The sequence below is a fragment of the Salvelinus namaycush genome, chromosome 1 (genome assembly GCF_016432855.1).
Source record: "Salvelinus namaycush isolate Seneca chromosome 1, SaNama_1.0, whole genome shotgun sequence".
NCBI classification, from domain to species: domain Eukaryota; kingdom Metazoa; phylum Chordata; class Actinopteri; order Salmoniformes; family Salmonidae; genus Salvelinus; species Salvelinus namaycush.
The window spans coordinates 29571766-29592751 of record NC_052307.1 but is presented as its reverse complement, the minus strand read 5'-3'; the positions used below and the strand labels follow the sequence as shown (position 1 = coordinate 29592751).

General features: G+C 44.2%; 1 protein-coding gene across 1 annotated transcript; it reads right to left on the bottom strand.

The window, feature by feature from the left end:
- Positions 1 to 303: 303 nt before the first annotated feature.
- Positions 304 to 14972, bottom strand: fancg (FA complementation group G). The gene is made up of 13 exons (XM_039002527.1): positions 14773 to 14972; positions 5404 to 5503; positions 5119 to 5244; positions 4848 to 5023; positions 4521 to 4656; positions 4297 to 4427; positions 4068 to 4214; positions 3830 to 3987; positions 3322 to 3708; positions 1430 to 1470; positions 1184 to 1327; positions 982 to 1096; positions 304 to 809 (listed from the first exon to the last, which is right to left on the bottom strand). Exons 1-13 carry the CDS (start codon positions 14845 to 14847, stop codon positions 707 to 709), a joined length of 1839 nt encoding a protein of 612 aa, XP_038858455.1. The 5' UTR covers positions 14848 to 14972; the 3' UTR covers positions 304 to 706.
- Between the last annotated feature and the right edge of the window lie 6014 nt (positions 14973 to 20986).

Sequence of the window (20986 nt, the reverse complement as noted above, 5' to 3'; positions counted from 1 at the left end):
ACATGGCAGATGCACTCGATTTATTGAAACCGGCTTAGTGGCATTATCGGTCCATTCTCTGGTCCATATCTCGACTCTGCCTCGGTTTGTTGGGGCGTAAAATAAGTGCAATCCTCCATATCACGCTGACTGTATATAATCACTGTGTTACTTTATAACATTATCTCTCTCGAGCTAACCTTATAGCACAAGTTCATCCTAATAGCAAAACAGAGACAGTTGTTTTTACCAGTAACAGGGGCTTGCTAGCTCCAAATCTCCCACACTAAACATTCATTAAAACAATAATCGACACAGAAGAGATAAACCACACTCTTTATGGTGCTGAGTAAATACAAAAGAATTTCAAACAAAAATATTACATATTTACAGAAATAAGGTTACATCGTATCATATTTGTCATATCACAATAATGTACTACTGTATGATGAACAGGACAGGCAACTGCCTCACCAAGCAGTATGGCTACGGCTCACAGTTGGTCTACAGAGTTCTAGTCTCGAGTGGCCATCCTCCAAAATCTTGGCTGGGCTTCAGAGGTTAATAGTGTTCAAACTCCACTTAATTGGAACTCCATTTCAGCCAGGATATGAACCTCACACTGTTGGGTGGGTAAAACCAGCTTGTCCCAGGTACAGGGCTTACTAAGCCTTATGAGGACATCCCAGAGCCTATGTGGACACGCCAGTGTTTCTGGAGACACCCCCTAGCTGTGCCGAGTGTTGATGAACTCCTCCACTCTGCGTCGGAGGTCAGTGAGGTCCAGGGAGGGGCCAGTCTGGGGGTCCAGCAGGTACAGGGGAACACCTCTGGAAGGAGAGAACGCAGACAAACAGAGCATTAGGATGTGTCTCAAATGACACCTATAACTCTCAATTTTATACTCAAAACAATGTTTTTCGAACATGTTTTCCCATTTGTATTGCGAGTAAATCCAGGTGATCATTTGTAGTGAACCATTGACAACTGATGTCATCTTACTCTAATGATGAAGCTGTGCTGGAGCTCTGGGTCTTCTCCCAAAAGGCTGCAGCCTCCTGTCTCCTTCCCAGCCTCCACAGCACCTCAGTCAGCCACAGCCCAGCGCTCGCACACCCTGTATGCACACCCAGGGGCTGGATTACAATCATGTATTACTTACTAGATACTAGTCTACATAAAGACAATTTAACCCTGTAGTTGCCTGGTGCAGCCTGAAGGCTGAGCTGTAGGTCTCTCAGGGATTCCCTCTTCTGGTCTCTGTGTGTGAAGCTGATTCCTCTCCCTGCCAGAGCCAGCCCTTTCAGCCTCTGCAGGGTCCTAACACCTAGCTCCAGCTTCACACAGCCTGCAACACAACACCAACACATGTCAAGACAACCTCCAGATACACAAATCAACAAACATACATCAATTGATGCATGTCTAAGTGGCCAGTCTGAATACTCACCTTTCTGTTTAACACACACCTTCATCAGCAGGTTGATGCACCTGAAACAACACACACTCCTTCAGAACTGGAACACACTCCCTCAGAACTAGAAGACACAGTTTCAGCACTCAGGTGTAAGGACTGATGCTCACCTGGTGGAGTCGGTAATCCGACCAGTCTAATGGGAACTTCTATGTTTTGATGTGATGCGAGCTTCACCTGGTGCAGTGTGATGCAATATGAGGCTCACCTGGTGGAGTGGGTGAAATGTGATGCGATATGAGGCTCACCTGGTGAAGTGTGATGCGATATGAGACTCACCTGGCACAGTGGGTGAAGTGTGATGCGATATGAGACTCACCTGGCGCAGTGGGTGAAGTGTGATGCGATATGAGACTCACCTGGTGAAGTGTGATGCGATATGAGACTCACCTGGCACAGTGGGTGAAGTGTGATGCGATATGAGACTCACCTGGCGCAGTGGGTGAAGTGTGACGCGATATGAGACTCACCTGGCGCAGTGGGTGAAGTGTGATGCGATATGAGACTCACCTGGCACAGTGGGTGAAGTGTGATGCGATATGAGACTCACCTGGCGCAGTGGGTGAAGTGTGACGCGATATGAGACTCACCTGGCGCAGTGGGTGAAGTGTGACGCGATATGAGACTCCCCTGGCGCAGTGGGTGAAGTGTGACGCGATATGAGACTCACCTGGCGCAGTGGGTGAAGTGTGACGCGATATGAGACTCCCCTGGCGCAGTGGGTGAAGTGTGACGCGATATGAGACTCACCTGGCGCAGTGGGTGAAGTGTGACGCGATATGAGACTCACCTGGCGCAGTGGGTGAAGTGTGATGCGATATGAGACTCACCTGGCGCAGTGGGTGAAGTGTGACGCGATATGAGACTCCCCTGGCGCAGTGGGTGAAGTGTGACGCGATATGAGACTCACCTGGCGCAGTGGGTGAAGTGTGACGCGATATGAGACTCCCCTGGCGCAGTGGGTGAAGTGTGACGCGATATGAGACTCACCTGGCGCAGTGGGTGAAGTGTGACGCGATATGAGACTCACCTGGCGCAGTGGGTGAAGTGTGATGCGATATGAGACTCACCTGGCGCAGTGGGTGAAGTGTGACGCGATATGAGACTCACCTGGCGCAGTGGGTGAAGTGTGACGCGATATGAGACTCACCTGGCGCAGTGGGTGAAGTGTGACGCGATATGAGATTCACCTGGCGCAGTGGGTGAAGTGTGACGCGATATGAGACTCACCTGGCGCAGTGGGTGAAGTGTGACGCGATATGAGATTCACCTGGCGCAGTGGGTGAAGTGTGACGCGATATGAGATTCACCTGGTGAAGTGGGCGAAGTGTGATGCGATATGAGATTCACCTGGCGCAGTGTGTGAAGTGTGATGCGATATGAGACTCCCTGGCGCAGTGGGTGAAGTGTGATGCAATATGAGACTCCCTGGCGCAGTGGGTGAAGTGTGATGCGATATGAGACTCACCTGGCGCAGTGGGTGAAGTGTGATGCGATATGAGACTCACCTGGCGCAGTGTGTGAAGTGTGATGCGATATGAGACTCCCCTGGCGCAGTGGGTGAAGTGTGATGCGATATGAGACTCCCCTGGCGCAGTGAGTGAAGTGTGATGCGATATGAGACTCCCCTGGCGCAGTGGGTGAAGTGTGATGCGATATGAGGCTCACCTGGCGCAGTGGGTGAAGTGTGATGCGATATGAGGCTCACCTGGCGCAGTGGGTGAAGTGTGATGCGATATGAGACTCCCCTGGCGCAGTGGGTGAAGTGTGATGCGACATGAGACTCCCCTGGCGCAGTGGGTGAAGTGTGATGCGATATGAGGCTCACCTGGCACAGTGGGTGAAGTGTGATGCGATATGAGGCTCACCTGGTGTAGTGGGTGACAGCCTGCTTCCAGTCCTTGAGGTGGGAGTAGCAGTGGGCCTGGAGAAGGTAGGCAGCCCCAGACCACAGCACCACACCCAGCCGGTCCTGGCCTAACCCCAGCTTGTCTGGAGACCCAGGCACAGACGCCTCCATGGGCTCCTCCAGCAACAGCCTCTCTGGGAGCAGCTCCAGAGTCGTACTTATGACTTCATCACAAAGTGCCAGGCAGTCTGCAGGCCGCTGGGCCGTCAACAGGGAGGAGCCAGCCTCCAGGTAGAGCTCAGGTAACCTGGGGAGGGAAGGGGGCTCAGAGAACCCCTGAGACAGCTGGTGGTCTGACTGAAGAGCAGCTAGGAGGTCCAAGTAGTGCTCTACACCCTCTGACACACTACAACACAAACACACAACCATAGGATAGCACACTACAAGATAAACAACAGTGGTACAAATTCAACCCTCTCAAATCTGAAGAAGTTCCTAGGAGGTATGTTGACTATCTGGGAACTTGCCTTCCGTGGAGCACACACTTCTGAGCCAGACTGTGTAGTACGCTGAGGGGGGAGGGGACAGAAAGCAGGCTGGATAGGGATTGGCCAGGGAGCAGAGAGGCGGGACAGATGATAGGTGGGGCCACAGCAGGCTGGGTGGCAGGTGGCATCATCAGAACCTGGCACAGACACAAAACCCATCACATCTCAGTCAACTACTGCCTCAGACAGATGCCTTTAATCTGTGTGTGTCACTCACTGAGTGTAGCAGACGTAGAGCCTGGATCTCTGCTTGTGTGTTTCCCAGCTGCCTGTAGACCAGGATGCTCTGGTGCAGCGCACACACACACCTCACGTCCGTCTCCAACGCCTTCCTATAACACTGCATAGCACTGTGTGGACGACCCTGCACATAAACACATCTCAGTGGTCATCACTCTCTCTCTCACCATGCGTCTGAAGGGCTTGTGAGGTGTGTGTGTTTTTACCGTGCGGCTGAGGCAGAGGCCTGTGAGTGTGTGTATCTGGGCCAGCAGTTCTCTGGGGGCCAATGGGGAGGAGTCTCTCTGAAGAACAGTCAGGGCCTCTGAACACCGCCCCTCACACAGCAGCTCAGCACCTGCAAAGGTAAGGACAGGTAAGGGTTAAACCTCTCTGACCTTGGACAGGTAAGGGTTAAACTAACCAGCATGGGGAGCTCAATGGTTCAGACCTTGAGCGATGACAGTGCAGATGAGAAGGAGGTCTTTTAGATCCCTGGGGTGCACTAGCACCGCTGGCCTGACTGCACTCCTCTCCACAGTCACCTCTCCTGCCCCCAGTCCCTCAGAGAGAGATCGCAGCTCTTCCTGCAGACAGAGGGAACCAGAAAAATATGAATATTTGTGATGTGATGTCAGTGTGTAACGGTAAAGAACTATTGTTTCAAGACCTAATTTCTGATTACTTCATCATGACCTAATACGCCAATCCTAGTGTTTTACACACAGAGAAATCCAATAACAGGTTGGTTTCACACACACACACACACACACACTACCTGCAGCTCCTGTATGTGCCCCAGTCTCCATGTAGACAGCCAGAGAGCCCAGTGCAGACAGAGCAGCTGCAGAGTACAGGAGCGCAGGGAAGGTGTGGAACCCAGGGACTTTAGAACCATACACCAGAACACTGGGGGGTTGGGAGGTGGACGATCACAACCTACAGCACCTAGAGCTGCACAAAGTATAGGGGGTGAGGTGAGAGAGATGGGGGAAGAGGGCAAAGATAGATGTGTGTGTTTCCTACCTGTGTGAGTGTGTGTTTCGTACCTCTCTCCAGGCTGTGTGTGAGGAGATGCTCTGCCTCAGTGAGTTGTGTCTGACTGAAGGAGAACAGACAGCAGTTATACACCACTGTCAACTCCAACTGGATATGGGCCGGCACCGCAAGTACACCTGGAGGGGAAGGGAGGTGAGGGGGCAGAAAGGGATGGAGCGGAGGTGAGGGAAGGTGGGGTGGATGGAGAGAGGAGGGGGGGATGAGGAGGGGAGACTTATCTGTATGACTGTTTTGGGGGTGCTAGCTTAAATTAAATGCCATCTTAGATATTGCACCTTGTATTTTCTGTAGTAGTTTGTGACTCTCCACGTAGCACCATTTCAGTAGTGTCAGACCCTGTTCCCGAGTTACTGCGTCTCCTCTGTCACGATGTTGCTGAAAAGACACGTTTGTTAGGGTGTTTTCACACTTGGTCCCTTTCAGACAATTTTTGTGAACTCAGAGCTGTTCGCTTAATTTTCTGTTCAGTGTTAATGCTCCAAAGGAACTCAGACCCTTAGAAAAGAGCCCTGTAGCGAACTGAACCGAGACCATATCGAGAAGTGGTCTGAGTTTGGTACACTTGAATTCCACGGTGCTGTTTCCTTTTTCAAGGCAATGTGAACACCAACCTCTCCAGGTTCGCATGTTATTATTCCCACACCACACAATAGGCTACTGCAACACTGTTTCCCCTGCCAAATCCCCTCACATTGGTGCCACCATCCATTTGGCGACAGATTTTCATGTGAACATACATTTCTTTTGCATAAAAACAATATGGCATTTTCCTACCAGAGATGGGTTTCCATCAAATTGACTTGTTGCGGAGAAAAGGCTGTGCGTGATGCCGTAGTGCCCATAAAACGACATTAACGGTTAATTTCCAATGTATCGAATAAAAAATACAAGCTAAATGATTTTCCACAAATGTTCAACTCTACTGTTTACATTATATAAGGTGTGCCCCCTCTGGTATTGGCAAGTGCGCTCTAGCCAACAGCTTGCAGATACAAAGCTGGTATTGCCCACTACATGATGAAATTATTCAGGACAAAATAGCGATCATATCACCAGAATAAGACAATCAATATTTATTGGAAAGGAGCACCAAGCTCCTCAATGTGCACTTTCACCTGTGAAATTCATCTTAACTTATTTCATCTGTAGCCTAATAAATGAGAAGGGTGCAATTGCTGCCCGCAATTTGGGGCGTTCCTACATCTTTATACTTGGTCATTTTTTAAATTAGGATAGTCGGGAGGCGGGGCACTCTAGTACAGTAGGGGCCGTTAATGAACAATAAAGTTGGATGTCAGCAGCCGATAAACCCCACAGAAGAAGGGGTACAACGGTAGCTAGCTAGCCGAACACCGGTAGACAGTGTCCTTCGCCCCCACCTATCGGGCACTGTTTTCCCGCAGTTCTGTGTAACGACAGCGAGGGCAGGTGTTCAGCAGGCGGGAGCAGGGATACTGTGTGCTAGCTTAGCCAGCTAGTCCTAAGGAGAACTCCGGTACACAGCAGGCGGGAGCGACATCGTGTGTTAGCTAACTAGCAAGCTAGCTAGTACACGGTATCGCCCTTGCATCCCATCTGCTGTGTCAGTGGGAGGCGGGGACGACTGGTATACAGTGTCCTTCGGGGGCGAAAAAGACGAATACTACTTTTATTTCCCTTTGGACCCACATTCAAAACTGTCACACAAGCATGAAGATGTTGTGCTCCCAACACATGCATTCCCAACATGTTTACAGGCCTCCTGGGCCATATACAGCGTTCCTCTCTGAGTTCCCTGAATTCCTATCGGACCTTGTAGTCATAGCAGATCATATTCTAATTTTTGGTGATTTTAATATTCATATGGAGAAGTCCACAGACCCACTCCAAAAGTCTTTCGGAGCCATCATCGACTCAGTGGGTTTTGTCCAACATGTCTCTGGACCTACTCACTGCCACAGTCATACTCTAGACCTAGTTTTGTCCCATGGAATAAATGTTGTAGATCTTAATGTTTTTCCTCATAATCCTGGACTATCGGACCACCATTTTATTACGTTTGCAATCGCAACAAATAATCTGCTCAGACCCCAACCAAGGAGCATCAAAAGTCGTGCTATAAATTCTCAGACAACACAAAAATTCCTTGATGCCCTTCCAGACTCCTTCTGCCTACCCAAGGACGTCAGAGGACAAAAATCAGTTAACCACCTAACTGAGGAACTCAATTTAACCTTGCGCAATACCCTAGATGCAGTTGCACCCCTAAAAACGAAAAACATTTGTCATAAGAAACTAGCTTCCTGGTATACAGAAAATACCCGAGCTCTGAAGCAAGCTTCCAGAAAATTGGAACGGAAATGGCGCCACACCAAACTGGAAGTCTTCCGACTAGCTTGGAAAGACAGTACCGTGCAGTATCAAAGAGCCCTCACTGCTGCTCGATCATCCTACTTTTCCAACTTAATTGAGGAAAATAAGAACAATCCAAAATTTATTTTTGATACTGTTGCAAAGCTAACTAAAAAGCAGCATTCCTCAAGAGAGGATGGCTTTCACTTCAGCAGTAATAAATTCATGAACTTCTTTGAGGAAAAGATCATGATCATTAGAAAGCAAATTACAGACTCCTCTTTAAATCTGCGTATTCCTCCAGGGCTTAGCTGTCCTGGATCTGGACAGCTCTGCCAGGGCCTGGGATCGGGAGAGACACTTAAGTGTTTTAGTACTATATCTCTTGACACAATGATGAAAATAATCATGGCCTCTAAACCTTCAAGCTGCATACTGGATCCTATTCCAACTAAACTACTGAAAGAGCTGCTTCATGTGCTTGGCCCTCCTATGTTGAACATAATAAACGGCTCTCTATCCACCGGATGTGTACCAAACTCACTAAAAGTGGCAGTAATAAAGCCTCTCTTGAAAAAGCCAAACCTTGACCCGGAAAATATAAAAAACTATCGGCCTATATCGAATCTTCCATTCCTCTCAAAAATTTTAGAAAAAGCTGTTGCGCAGCAACTCACTGCCTTCCTGAAGACAAACAATGTATACGAAATGCTTCAGTCTGGTTTTAGACCCCATCATAGCACTGAGACTGCACTTGTGAAGGTGGTAAATGACCTTTTAATGGCGTCAGACCGAGGCTCTGCATCTGTCCTCGTGCTACTAGACCTTAGTGCTGCCTTTGACACCATCGATCACCACATTCTTTTGGAGAGACTGGAAACCCAAATTGGTCTACACGGACAAGTTCTGGCCTGGTTTAGATCTTATCTGTCGGAAAGATATCAGTTTGTCTCTGTGAATGGTTTGTCCTCTGACAAATCAACTGTACATTTCGGTGTTCCTCAAGGTTCCGTTTTAGGACCACTATTGTTTTCACTATATATTTTACCTCTTGGGGATGTCATTCGAAAACATAATGTAAACTTTCACTGCTATGCGGATGACACACAGCTGTACATTTCAATGAAACATGGTGAAGCCCCAAATATGCCCTCGCTAGAAGCCTGTGTTTCAGACATAAGGAAGTGGATGGCTGAAAACTTTCTACTTTTAAACTCGGACAAAACAGAGATGCTTGTTCTAGGTCCCAAGAAACAAAGAGATCTTCTGTTAAATCTGACAATTAATCTTGATGGTTGTAAAGTCGTCTCAAATAAAACTGTGAAGGACCTCGGCGTTACTCTGGACCCTGATCTCTCTTTTGACAAACATATCAAGACTGTTTCAAGGACAGCTTTTTCCATCTACGTAACATTGCAAAAATTCGAAATTTTCTGTCCAAAAATGATGCAGAAAAATGTATCCATGCATTTGTTACTTCTAGGTTAGACTACTGCAATGCTCTACTTTCCGGCTACCCGGATAAAGCACTAAATAAACTTCAGTTAGTGCTAAATACGGCTGCTAGAATCCTGACTAGAACCAAGAAATTTGATCATATTACTCCAGTGCTAGCTTCCCTACACTGGCTTCCTGTTAAGGCAAGGGCTGATTTCAAGGTTTTACTGTTAACCTATAAAGCGTTACATGGGCTTGCTCCTACCTATCTTTCCGAGTTGGCCCTGCCGTACATACCTATACGTACGCTACGGTCACAAGACGCAGGCCTCCTAATTGTCCCTAGAATTTCTAAGCAAACAGCGGGAGGCAGGGCTTTCTCCTATAGATCTCCATTTTTATGGAACGGTCTGCCTACCTATGTGAGAGACGCAGACTCGGTCTCAACCTTTAAGTCTTTACTGAAGACTTATCTCTTCAGTAGGTCATATGATTGAGTGTAGTCTGGCCCAGGAGTGTGAAGGTGAACGGAAAGGCTCTGGAGCAACGAACCGCCCTTGCTGTCTCTGCCTGGCCGGTTCCCCTCTCTCCACTGGGATTCTCTGCCTCTAACCCTATTACAGGGGCTGAGTCACTGGCTTACTGGTGCTCTTTCATGCCGTCCCTAGGAGGGGTGCGTCACTTGAGTGGGTTGAGTCACTGACGTGATCTTCCTGTCTGGGTTGGCGCCCCCCCTTGGGTTGTGCTGTGGTGGAGATCTTTGTGGGCTATACTCGGCCTTGTCTCAGGATTGTAAGTTGGTGGTTGAAGATATCCCTCTAGTGGTGCGGGGGCTGTGCTTTGGAAAAGTGGGTGGGGTTATATCCTTCCTGTTTGGCCCTGTCCGGGGGTATCATCGGATGGGGCCACAGTGTCTCCTGACCCCTCCTGTCTCAGCCTCCAGTATTTATGCTGCAGTAGTTTATGTGTCGGGGGGCTAGGGTCAGTTGGTTATATCTGGAGTACTTCTCCTGTCTTAGCCAGTGTCCTGTGTGAATTTAAGTATGCTCTCTCTAATTCTCTCCTTCTCTCTTTCTTTCTCTCTCTCGGAGAACCTGAGCCCTAGGACCATACGTCAGGACTACCGGGCATGATGACTCCTTGCTGTCCCCAGTCCACCTGGCCTTGCTGCTGTTCCAGTTTCAACTGTTCTGCCTGCGGTTATGGAACCCCTACCTGTCCCAGACCTGCTGCTTTCAACTCTTAATGATCGGCTATGAAAAGCCAACTGACATTTATTCCTGATTATTATTTGACCATGCTTGTCACTTATGAACATTTTGAACATCTTGGCCATGTTCTGTTATAATCTCCACCCGGCACAGCCAGAAGAGGACTGGCCACCCCTCATAGCCTGGTTCCTCTCTAGGTTTCTTCCTAGGTTTTGGCCTTTCTAGGGAGTTTTTCCTAGCCACCGTGCTTCTACACCTGCATTGCTTGCTGTTTGGGGTTTTAGGCTGGGTTTCTGTACAGCACTTCGAGATATTAGCTGATGTACGAAGGGCTATATAAAATAAACTTGATTGATTGATTGATTGAACACGTTTTTGTGGGAGGACCACACTAGGGCTGACCCCATTTAGTCGACTGGTCGATTGTTTGGTAGATAGGCTGTTGGTCGACCAAGTTTTTTTTAGTCTAGCAGTCCCAAATAAATATATATAAAAATATATTTTTATGGCACACGAGGAACCTGTCTGATTCACACTTCTCGGAGTGGACTAATCCATTGTGGAGGCTGCAGGATGTCACACCAGTATCACATCACCAGTAGTACATTTACCATTCATTTCCAGTTACTGTCATTTCTATTAAATGGGCTCCTGAGTGGCGCAGCAGTCTAAGGCACTGCATCTCAGTGGTAGAGGAGTCACTGGTTCGATTCCAGGCTGTATCACAACTGGCTGTGATAGGGCGTCGCTCAATTAGCACAGCGTCATCCGGGTTAGGGTTTGGCTGGGGTAGGCCGTCATTGTAAATAATAATTTGTTCCTAACTGACTTGCCTAGTTAAATAAAAAGTATGCATTCAATATACTATTATTACAGTCTTGTGGACACGTTGTTTGCAACAAGTTTTGGTTTATTTCATTCCATTTACGAGTGGTCAATTTATTAAATTGTCTTTTGTTTGGAGCGCTACTGTCAATCTTGAGTAGGAACACGCACCTTTTCATGCATAGAAGTAGGCCTAGGCTACCTGGCCTGCGCGTAAATGTAGGCCCTTTAACTCACCACCACTGTGGAGTATCTCAGTCATTTTTTTCACCTCAAACAGCAAGTAAACTAAGTGTGTTTTTACATCCATTGATAATGACAATTCCTCAACGTAGCCTATTTGAAAATCTTTTCAGTTCTCTCGCTTTCGACAACCACAACATGAAAGAGGGAAAAATGTCATGCGCCGATGCCTCTCTGATTACTTCTTATCCCTTGTGCAAATAGCCTACAGCTGTGTCTGTCCAGAGCTCACTGGCACGGAAACTGAGGGCCCAGAATAATTTATACAATGTTGCTAGCACGAGCTTTGGGCTGGACCAAGTTGATACAATGTTTCAGGTTCATGCCTAGCCAATGTGATTTATAGGATAATTATTTTTATCAGGATATTTTCTACCTGCAGGCTGCAATGTTTTAATTTGTTGGCTTAATGTAGGCTATTTTTACATATCTGCAATGACAATAGAAGTTACAATGTTAAAAGTATCATTTTCATTTAGATAGAATTTGGATCAACCACATGACATGGATCTTGAGATAAGACTATTATAAATTAAATGAAACTAACGAAAATGTGCATATGAAAATCATAACTGGAACGGAGATCAGTGGAAATGGTATGATAAATTGGCACTCCAAATGGAAAAGGTTGCCGACCGCTGGCGTAGCCTATTACCGGCAACTTCAGGAGCATAATGGCAGAATCTGCGGTGGTCAGGAACAGTTTACATTTTTATTCTGGTTAGGCTATATTGATCTCTAGCTCCCTCTTAAATGAAGACACAAATAATGTTTTATCAAAATGCATAATGCATCAGACAAGCTCAGAAGCATACATATAGTTGATTTTATTAAAACTTTGGGTGTGTCTACATATGGCAAAATACAATCGATTGGTTGAAAGAACAGACGACTCTCTGTCTACTAAGATTTTTTTAGTCGGGGACAGCCCTAGACCACACGACATGTCATCGCGTGACTCCAAGTTCACTTCCATATGATGTTATTATATCAATATGCTTATAAAAGCGTTTCCACCAACATTTCTCGCATAAATCATTTTACAGACAAAAAGATCCCACCTTGTCTAGCGTATTTGGTTTTGTCGACATTTGAAAAGTTTCCATCAGGCCTGTCATGACATTTTTTATCCGACATGTACTTTACTTGCATAAAAAGGTTGGATGAAACCTGGTTGATGATGAAAAACGTGTGCAGTTTTTGTATATTAAATCTCTATTGTCTAGCGTGAACAGAAATGCAAAAATGTGGAGTTTTGTACCGACACGATGTTCAAACTATTTGTTTGCATTATGTGACCTACAGGCTGAGAGAGCTTCATAAACTGTTTATTTGATGATGGGTCTTGAATAGTGTGAGAAGACAACAATATTTGGTGAGAATCGCAACATAGAGCTAGCATTGCTTTTGTACCCTTAAAGGGACAGTAGCCTACATTGGGTGTACAATTTAATTACATAACTATTTAATCTGAAGTTAGTGTTACCAATAACATTCACATGTTAATATTATCTTCTGATTATAATTGTCTCAACTAAATGCAATCTATTAGCTTCCAAAATGTAAATAGGCACAGTGCATTCGGGAAAGTATTCAGACCCCTTTACTTTTCCCACATTTTGTTACGTTACAGCCTTATTCTAAAATTGATTAAACAGGTTTAGAAATGTTGCAAATTTATTGAAAATAAAAACTGAAATATCACATTTACATAAGTATTCAGACCCTTAGTACTTTTTAAATACATTTTCTAAAAACCTGTTTTCACTGTCATTTTGGGGTATTTTGTGTACATTGATGAGGAAAATATCTAGCTGTCTGATAAAGGGTTATCATGACTCTCAGATCTATTACATTCCACGAGTCATTGGACGAAGGCGTTTTCTGTAGTTGGGAGTTTAAGAGCCGTGATGCTTGGTCTGAACATTAGCACGCATCACTTGCTGTACGGTTTTGGAAGCAAAAGGCCCTTCTCTCTCATTTCATTGAGAGTTTTTTATTTATACACACTTTTATAGGGTAAGTGTTAGGGTTCCCACACAGCCATATTTCCATGTTATGAGCACTTGTTTATGGAAAACAGACTGATGAGAGAGTGGACTACCTGTGCTAATTAGCTATCTGCATCTCAGAACTTGCGTGTAAACGGAAGACCGACATCATAAACGTGTTGTCACTGAAAAATACTGTCGGTTGCAATTGTGTTAAAGCAGTGTACAGTAAGTGTATATTTTGCATTTGTGAAATTGTTTTGATGTGATATTAAAGTAGAGGGATTTATGTTTCTAGAACCGTATCGCAATTGAGAATTGATTCACGTTTAAATGGAGTATTTGGCTGTTTTGGCTTCCAGAGCAAATTCTCCCTTTAAACAGAACATGTAAGGTCCCTGGACTAAGGAGTAACATTAGGCTCCTTTAGTCCATTATTGAGCTAGCTGTCTGATAACACATGCTAATGGAATGGCTTGTCCTGCACTTTGTAAAAACCCAGAGTGCATTGAGTTAATGTTGGAAAAAGATATTGGTTCCTTTCCTTCATGTCTAATGGTGTATTCTCATATAGTCCTCTTTAAAGTGAACTCTGGGGTAAAAAAAAAGCGAAATAACTGTTCTCTTTGTATTCACATTGTCCTTGCCTTTGAATGAAGACTCAACTCTTTTGCCAGTTTACTTCACCTATTTTGTGGTCTGAGTCTTTGCTTTCACATTCATTGCTATGAATGTATGTAAACATAGCAATGAATGTGAAAGCAAATGCAGATGAGCATGCAGATGAGCTTCCCTGAGACGGTTTCTGACAGTTTGTGCAGAAATTCTTTGGTTGTGCAAACCCAGTGTCATCAGCTGTCCAGGTGGCTGGTCTCAGACAATCCTGCTGGTGAAGAAGTCAGATGTGGAAGTCCTGGGCTGGCGTGGTTACACGTGGTCTGCAGTTGTGAGGCCAGTTGGACATACTGCCAAATTCTCTAAAATTACATTGGAGGCAGCTTATGGTAGAGAAATGATCTGGCAACAGCGCTGGTGGACCTTCCTGCAATCAGCATGCCAATTGCACACTCCATTAAAACATCTATGGCATTGTGTTGTGACAAAACTGCACATTTTATAGTGGCCTTTTATTGCCCCCAACACAAGGTGCACCTGTGTAATGATTATGCTGTTTAATCATCTTGTTGATATGCCACACCTGTCAGGTGGATGGATGGATTATCTTGGCAAAGGAGAAATGCTCACTAACAGGGATGTAAACACCTTTGTGCACAACATTTTTGAGAAATAAGCTTTTTGTTTCAGCTCATTAAACCAACACTTTACATGTTGCGTTCATATTTTTGTTCAGTATAACGTTAACTGCCGAAATTCAATTGATTGAGGGTAACAATTTGTGGTCAAGAAGGGATCCATCATTTGTAGAAAGTTTAGGAGAATTTACGTGACAGGTTGAGAATTAGGTTAATATTAGGAAAAGGATTAGGGTTAGCTAAAATGTTTAAAAAATATATATATATCGCGTATACTTTCGTTTTACAAATGTTGGATCCATCTAGACATGACCCTTCTTTTGTTGGCTAGCTAGCTAGCTATAGTAGCTCACCTTCCACTTGTCTACGACAGCGTTATTTTCTTCAGTCCATCTGTCCAGCAAACATGGAGCAGTTACGTGAGACATCGTTGTCACACAATCCTTTACAAATCATTCAAAATACAACCGCTCATGTTTCTTTGTTGTTGTTTCGAACTTTCCCTCTCTGGAGTCAAAGACAGGAAGCTATTTGTCAGCGAAGAATGTTCTGTCCGGCGTACGTCCATGTTGCTCTACCGCCGCCTACTGGATAAAGCAGGTAACACTCGATTCCATTCAAAGGGGCTTTAATGGCATGTGAAACATGTTACATTGCCAAAACATGTGGGAAAAAACAAAAGTGAGAATAAACTAACAACGTAAAAAATACAAATGTACAGTAAACATTGCACTCAAATGTTATCAGCTATGTACAGTGATTTTAACAATGTGCAAATAGTTGTAGTGTGAACAGTAGGGGACGATAAGAAAACAGATCATATCGGTTGTATTTACCAATGTTGTACGTGCTCCACTGGTTGCCCTGTTTCCATGGCAACGGGTCACAAATCTTGCTGCTGTGATTGCACATTGAAGTATTTAGCCTAACATATATGGGAGTTTATCAGTGTTTGACTTGTTTTCCAATTCTTTGTGGATCTGTGGGAAATATGTGTTTCTAATATGGCCATAACTTTAAAAGGAGGTAAGGAAGTGCCATTCAAATAAAATTAAATCAACTTTACACATATTGTAACGACCCTGGGTTTATAAGCGCAGAAAACGACTCTGCCGCGCGAGCGAGTTTTTGCGGCACAGTCGATAGCGCGCCGGACCTCGGGCTCGAAGGTCGAGGGTTCGAGACCTGCTCCCTGCCTGTTTCATTACAATATTTTTCAGATGTTATCGCAGGTGCAAATGTCAGAACGAGCAATGTCAGAGTCCGGAATATACTGTAAATATATTTGTGTGTATAAAGACTATGGACAGTATACAGTATGAATAGAAAATGTGTACAGCAGTAGATATTTTTTTATTCGATTTTTATTTAATCTTTATTTAACTAGGCAAGTCAGTTAAGAACAAATAATTATTTACAATGACGGCCTACCCCGGCCTAACCCGGACAACGCTGAGCCAATTGTGCGCCGCCCTATAAGACTCCCAATCACGGCCGGTTGTGATACAGCCTGGAATCGAACCAGGGTCTGTAGTGACACCTCTAGCACTGTGATGGTATATAGGATCAGCCTTGACTAGAATAGAGTATATACATATGAAGTATAAAAAAATGGTATGTAAACATTATTAAAGTGACCAGTGTTCAATGACTATGTACATAGGGCAGCAGTCTCTAAGGTGCAGGGTAGAGTACCAGGTGGTAGCCGGCTAGAACAGTAACTAGGGTTCAGGGCAGGATACTGGGTGGAGACCAGTTAATGGTGACTATTTCCAGTCTGATGGCCTCGAAATAGAAGCTGTTTTTCAGTCTCTCGGTCGCAGTTTTGACACACCTGCACTGTCTTCTGGGGAACAGGCGTGGGTAGGGTGGCTGAGGTCCTTGATGATATTCTTGGCGTTCCTGGGACATCTGGTGCTTTATTACATTGACCCAGTTCAATGTAACATCAATAGGTTTAGGCTACTACATGATACTCAAATGTTCCCTATACCCATTATGAGGTTGCTATAACCTGGGCTGTTTTAATATTGCCTCCTGAGAGTTTCAAGTTCCTTGCTCTCCACATCACCAACAAACTAACTTGGTACAAGCACATCAAGACAGTCGTGAAGAGGGCATGACTAAACCTATTCCCCCTCAGGAGACTGAAAATATTTGGGATGGGTTCTCAGATCCTCAAAAGGTTCTACAGCTGCACCATCGAGAGCATCCTGACTGGTTGCATCACTGCCTGGTATGGCAACTGCTCGGCCTCTGACGGTAAGGCACAAAGGGTAGTGCGTACGGCCCAGTACATCACTGGGGCCAAGCTTCCTGCCATCCAGGACCGAGCGGTGTCAGAGGAAGGCCCTAAAAATTGTCAAAGCCTCCAGCCACCCTAGTCATAGACCGTTCTCTCAGCTACCGCACGGCAAGCGGGACCGGAGCGCCAAGTCTATGTCCAAGAGGCTTCTAAATAGCTTCTACACCAAACCATAAGACTCCTGAACATCTAATCAAATGGCTACCCAGACTATTTGCATTGCCCCCCTCTTTTACACAGCTGCTACTCTCTGTTTATTATCTATGCATAGTCACTTTAATAACTCTACCTACATGTACATATTACCTCAACTAACCGGTGCCCCTGCACATTGACTCTGTACCTGTACCCCCTGTATAAAGCCTCACTATTGTTAGTTTACTGCTGCTCTTTCATTTTTTATTTATTTTTATGTATTTTTATTAAAACTGCATTGTTGGTTAAGGGCTTATAAGTAAGCATTTCACTGTAAGGTCTACCTATTGTATTTGGCACATGTTACAAATCAAATTTGATTTGGTTTCACCACACTGTCTGTGTAAATGGACCAATTCATGTTGTCAGTGATGTCTGTCACATTGGTCAGGTATTCTGCCACTGTGTATTCTCTGTTTAGGGCTAGATCGTATTCCAGTTTGCTCTTTTTTTTTGTTTATTCTTTCCAGTGTGTTAAATAGTTATCCTTTTGTTTTCTCATAATTTGGTTGGTTCTAATTGTGTTGCTGTCCTGGGGCTCTGTGAGGCCTGTTTGTGAACAGAGCCCAAGAACCAGCTGGCTAGGTTCCTCTCTCTGTAAGTGAGGGCTTTGTGGTGGAATGTGTGGGCATCACTTCCCTTAAGGTGGCTGCAGAATTGGTTTTCTGGATTTTGATAATTAGCGAATATAGTCCCAATTCTGCTCTGCATGCATTGTTTGGGGTTTTGCGTTGCACATTAAGGATATTTTTGCAGAATTCTGCATGCAGAGTCTCCATTGGGTGTCTCATTTTGGGAATTATTGGTTGGTGAGTGGACCCCAGACCTCACAACCATAGAGAGTAACGGGTTCTATAACTGATTGAAGTATTTTTAGACAGATCCTAATTGGGATGTAGAGTTTTATGTTCGTTTTGATGGCATTGAAAGCCCTTCTAGCCTTCTAGTCTCTTAGATCGTTTGCAGCCTTGTGGAAGTTACCTGTGGTTTTGATGTTTAGGCAGAGGTACAGTTGAAGTCGGAAGTTTACATACACTTAGGTTGGAGTCATTAAAACTAGTTTTTCAACCACTCTACACATTTCTTGTTGACAAACTATAGTTTTGGCAAGTCGGTTAGGACATCTACTTTGTGTATGACAAGTATTTTTCCAACAATTATTTACAGACAGATTATTTCACTGTATCACAATTCCAGTGGGTCAGAAGATTACATACACTAAGTTGACTGTGCCTTTAAGCAGCTTGGAAAATTCCAGAAAGTTATGTAATGGCTTTAGAAGCTTCTGATAGGCTAATTGACATAATTTGATTCAATTGGAGGTGAACCCGTGGATGTAGGCCTACCTTCAAACTCAGTGCCTCTTTGCTTGACATCATGGGAAAATCCAAATAAATCAGCCAAGACCTCAGAAAAAAAATTGTAGACCTCCACAAGTCTGATTCATCCTTGGGAGCAATTTACAAACGCCTGAAGGTAGCACGTTCATCTGTACAAACAATAGTACGCAAGTATAAACACCATGGGACCACGCAGCCGTCATACCGCTCAGGAAGGAGACGTGTTCTGTCTCCTAGAGATGAACGTACTTTGGTGCGAAAAGTGCAAATCAATCCCAGAACAACAGCAAAGGACCTCGTGAAGATGCTGGAGGAAACAGGCACAAAAGTATCTATATCCACAGTAAAACGAGTCCTATATCGACATAACCTGAAAGGACGCTCAGCAAGGAAGAAGCTACTGCTCAAAAACCGCCATAAAAATGGGGACAAAGATCATACTTTTTGGAGAAATGTCCTCTGGTCTGATGAAACAAAAATAGAACTGTTTGGCCATAATGACCATCGTTATGTTTGGAGGAAAAAGGGAGAAGCTTGCAAGCCGAAGAACACCATCCCAACCGTGAAGCATGGGGGTGGCAGCATCATGATGTGGGGGTGCTTTGCTGCAGGAGGGACTGGTGCACTTCACAAAATAAATGGCATCATGAGGAAAGAAAATGATGTGGATATATTGAAGCAATATCTCAAGACATCAGTCAGGAAGTTAAAGCTTGGTCGCAAATGGGTCTTCCAAATGGACAATGACCCCAAGCATACTTCCAAAGTTGTGGCAAAATGGCTTAAGGACAACAAAGTCAAGGTATTAGAGTGGCCATCACAAAGCCCTGTCCTCAATCCTATAGAAAATGTGTGGACAGAACTGAAAATGTGTGTGCGAGCAAGGAGGCCTACAAACCTGACTCAGTTACACCAGCTCTGTCAGAAGGAATGGGCCAAAATTCACCCAACCTATTGTGGGAAGCTTGTGGAAGGCTACCCGAAACGTTTGACCCAAGTTAAACAATTTAAAGGCAATGCTACCAAATACTAATTGAGTATATAAACTTCTGGCCCACTGGGAATATGATGAAAGAAATAAAAGCTGAAATAAATCATTTTCTCTACTATTATCCTGACATTTCACATTCTTAAAATAAAGTGGTGATCCTAACTGACCTAAAACAGGGAATCTTTACTAGGATTAAGTGTCAGGAATTGTGAAAAACGGAGTTTAAATGTATTTGGCTAAGGTGTATGTAAACTTCCGACTTCAACTGTAGGTATACATCTTTGTATAATCTATGGCAACGGTATCTAGAAAGAATTTGCATTTATTGTCCTGGCAAGTGGAACTTTTTTGGAACACCATTATTTTTGTCTTACTGCGATTTACCATCTGGGCCCAAGTCTGACAGAATCTGTGCAGAAGATATAGGTGGTGCTGTAGGCCCTCCTTGGTTGGGGACAGAAGCACCATATCATTTGCAAACAGTAAACATTTTACTTCAGAGTCTAGTATGGTGAGGCAGGGTGATTCAGACTGTTCTAATTCCCTCACCAATGAATTGATATATACTGTATATATATGTTGAAAAGGGTGGGACTCAAGCTGCATCCCTGTCTCGCCCCACGGCTCTTTATTGCCAATATTAACTGCACACTTGTTTGTGTACATTGATCTTAGAATAGCTTTTTTGTTTTGTAAATTAGGGTTTGCAAGGTGTACACGTGGTCTGCCGTGTGATATTTTGGTAAGAAGCCATTTTGCCATTTTTTCAGGACATTGTTTTCACTGAGGAAATGTTAGTCTGCTTTTGATGATACTGCAGAGGATTTTCCTTTAGTTACTGTTGACGCAGATTCCAGTGTAACTGTAGAGGTCAAATTTGTCTCCATTTTTATGGACTGGGGTGATCAGACCTTGGTTACAAATATTGGGAAAGATGCCAGAGCTGAGCATAATAATGACGAGTTTAAGTATAGGCCATTTTAATTTGTGGTCTGTGTATTTTATCATTTTGTTTAGTATACCATCAACACCACAGGCCTTTTTGGGTTGGAGAGTTTGTATTTTGTCCTGTAGCTCATTCAATGTAATTGGAGAATCCAGCGGGTTCTGGTAGTCTTTAATAGCTGATTCTGAGTTTTGCAAATGATCATGCATATGTGTTTGCTCTTGGTTCTTTGTTATATGGCCTAAAATGTTGTTGAAGTGGTTCATCCATACATCTCCATTTTGGATAGATGGCTCTTTGTGTTGTTTGTTTAATGTGTTTAAATTTCCACAGCAGTGATTTTATTCTGTATTCTTCAATCACAAGAGAGCTGTTTTATGACATGCTGTTCTTTATTTTTTATTTGTGTATTTCTTTACTGTTTTAGTGTTTCCCCATAGTGAATGCGTAGGTTCTGGTAATCTGTGTTTTTGGTTGGATAGGTTTCTCAATTTCTTTCTTAGGTTTTTATATTCTTCATCAAGATTTTTCTCATTTTTGTTTTCTTAGGTTTTCTTCTAGAATGTTTTTATTTGATAATTCCTACTGCTAAGTTCACACCTTCACTATTGAAGATAAACATTTTGTCTAGGAGGGATTGTGGTTGGTCAATTGTTTTTTGGTACGTTTCTACACTACCCTCCTTCCACCTATAGCATTTCTTAATAGCATGCAGTTTGTTCGGCTTCGCTACCTCATGGCTGAGTATTGCTCTGTTCAAGTAGGTTGTGATTTTGTTGTGGTCTGATAA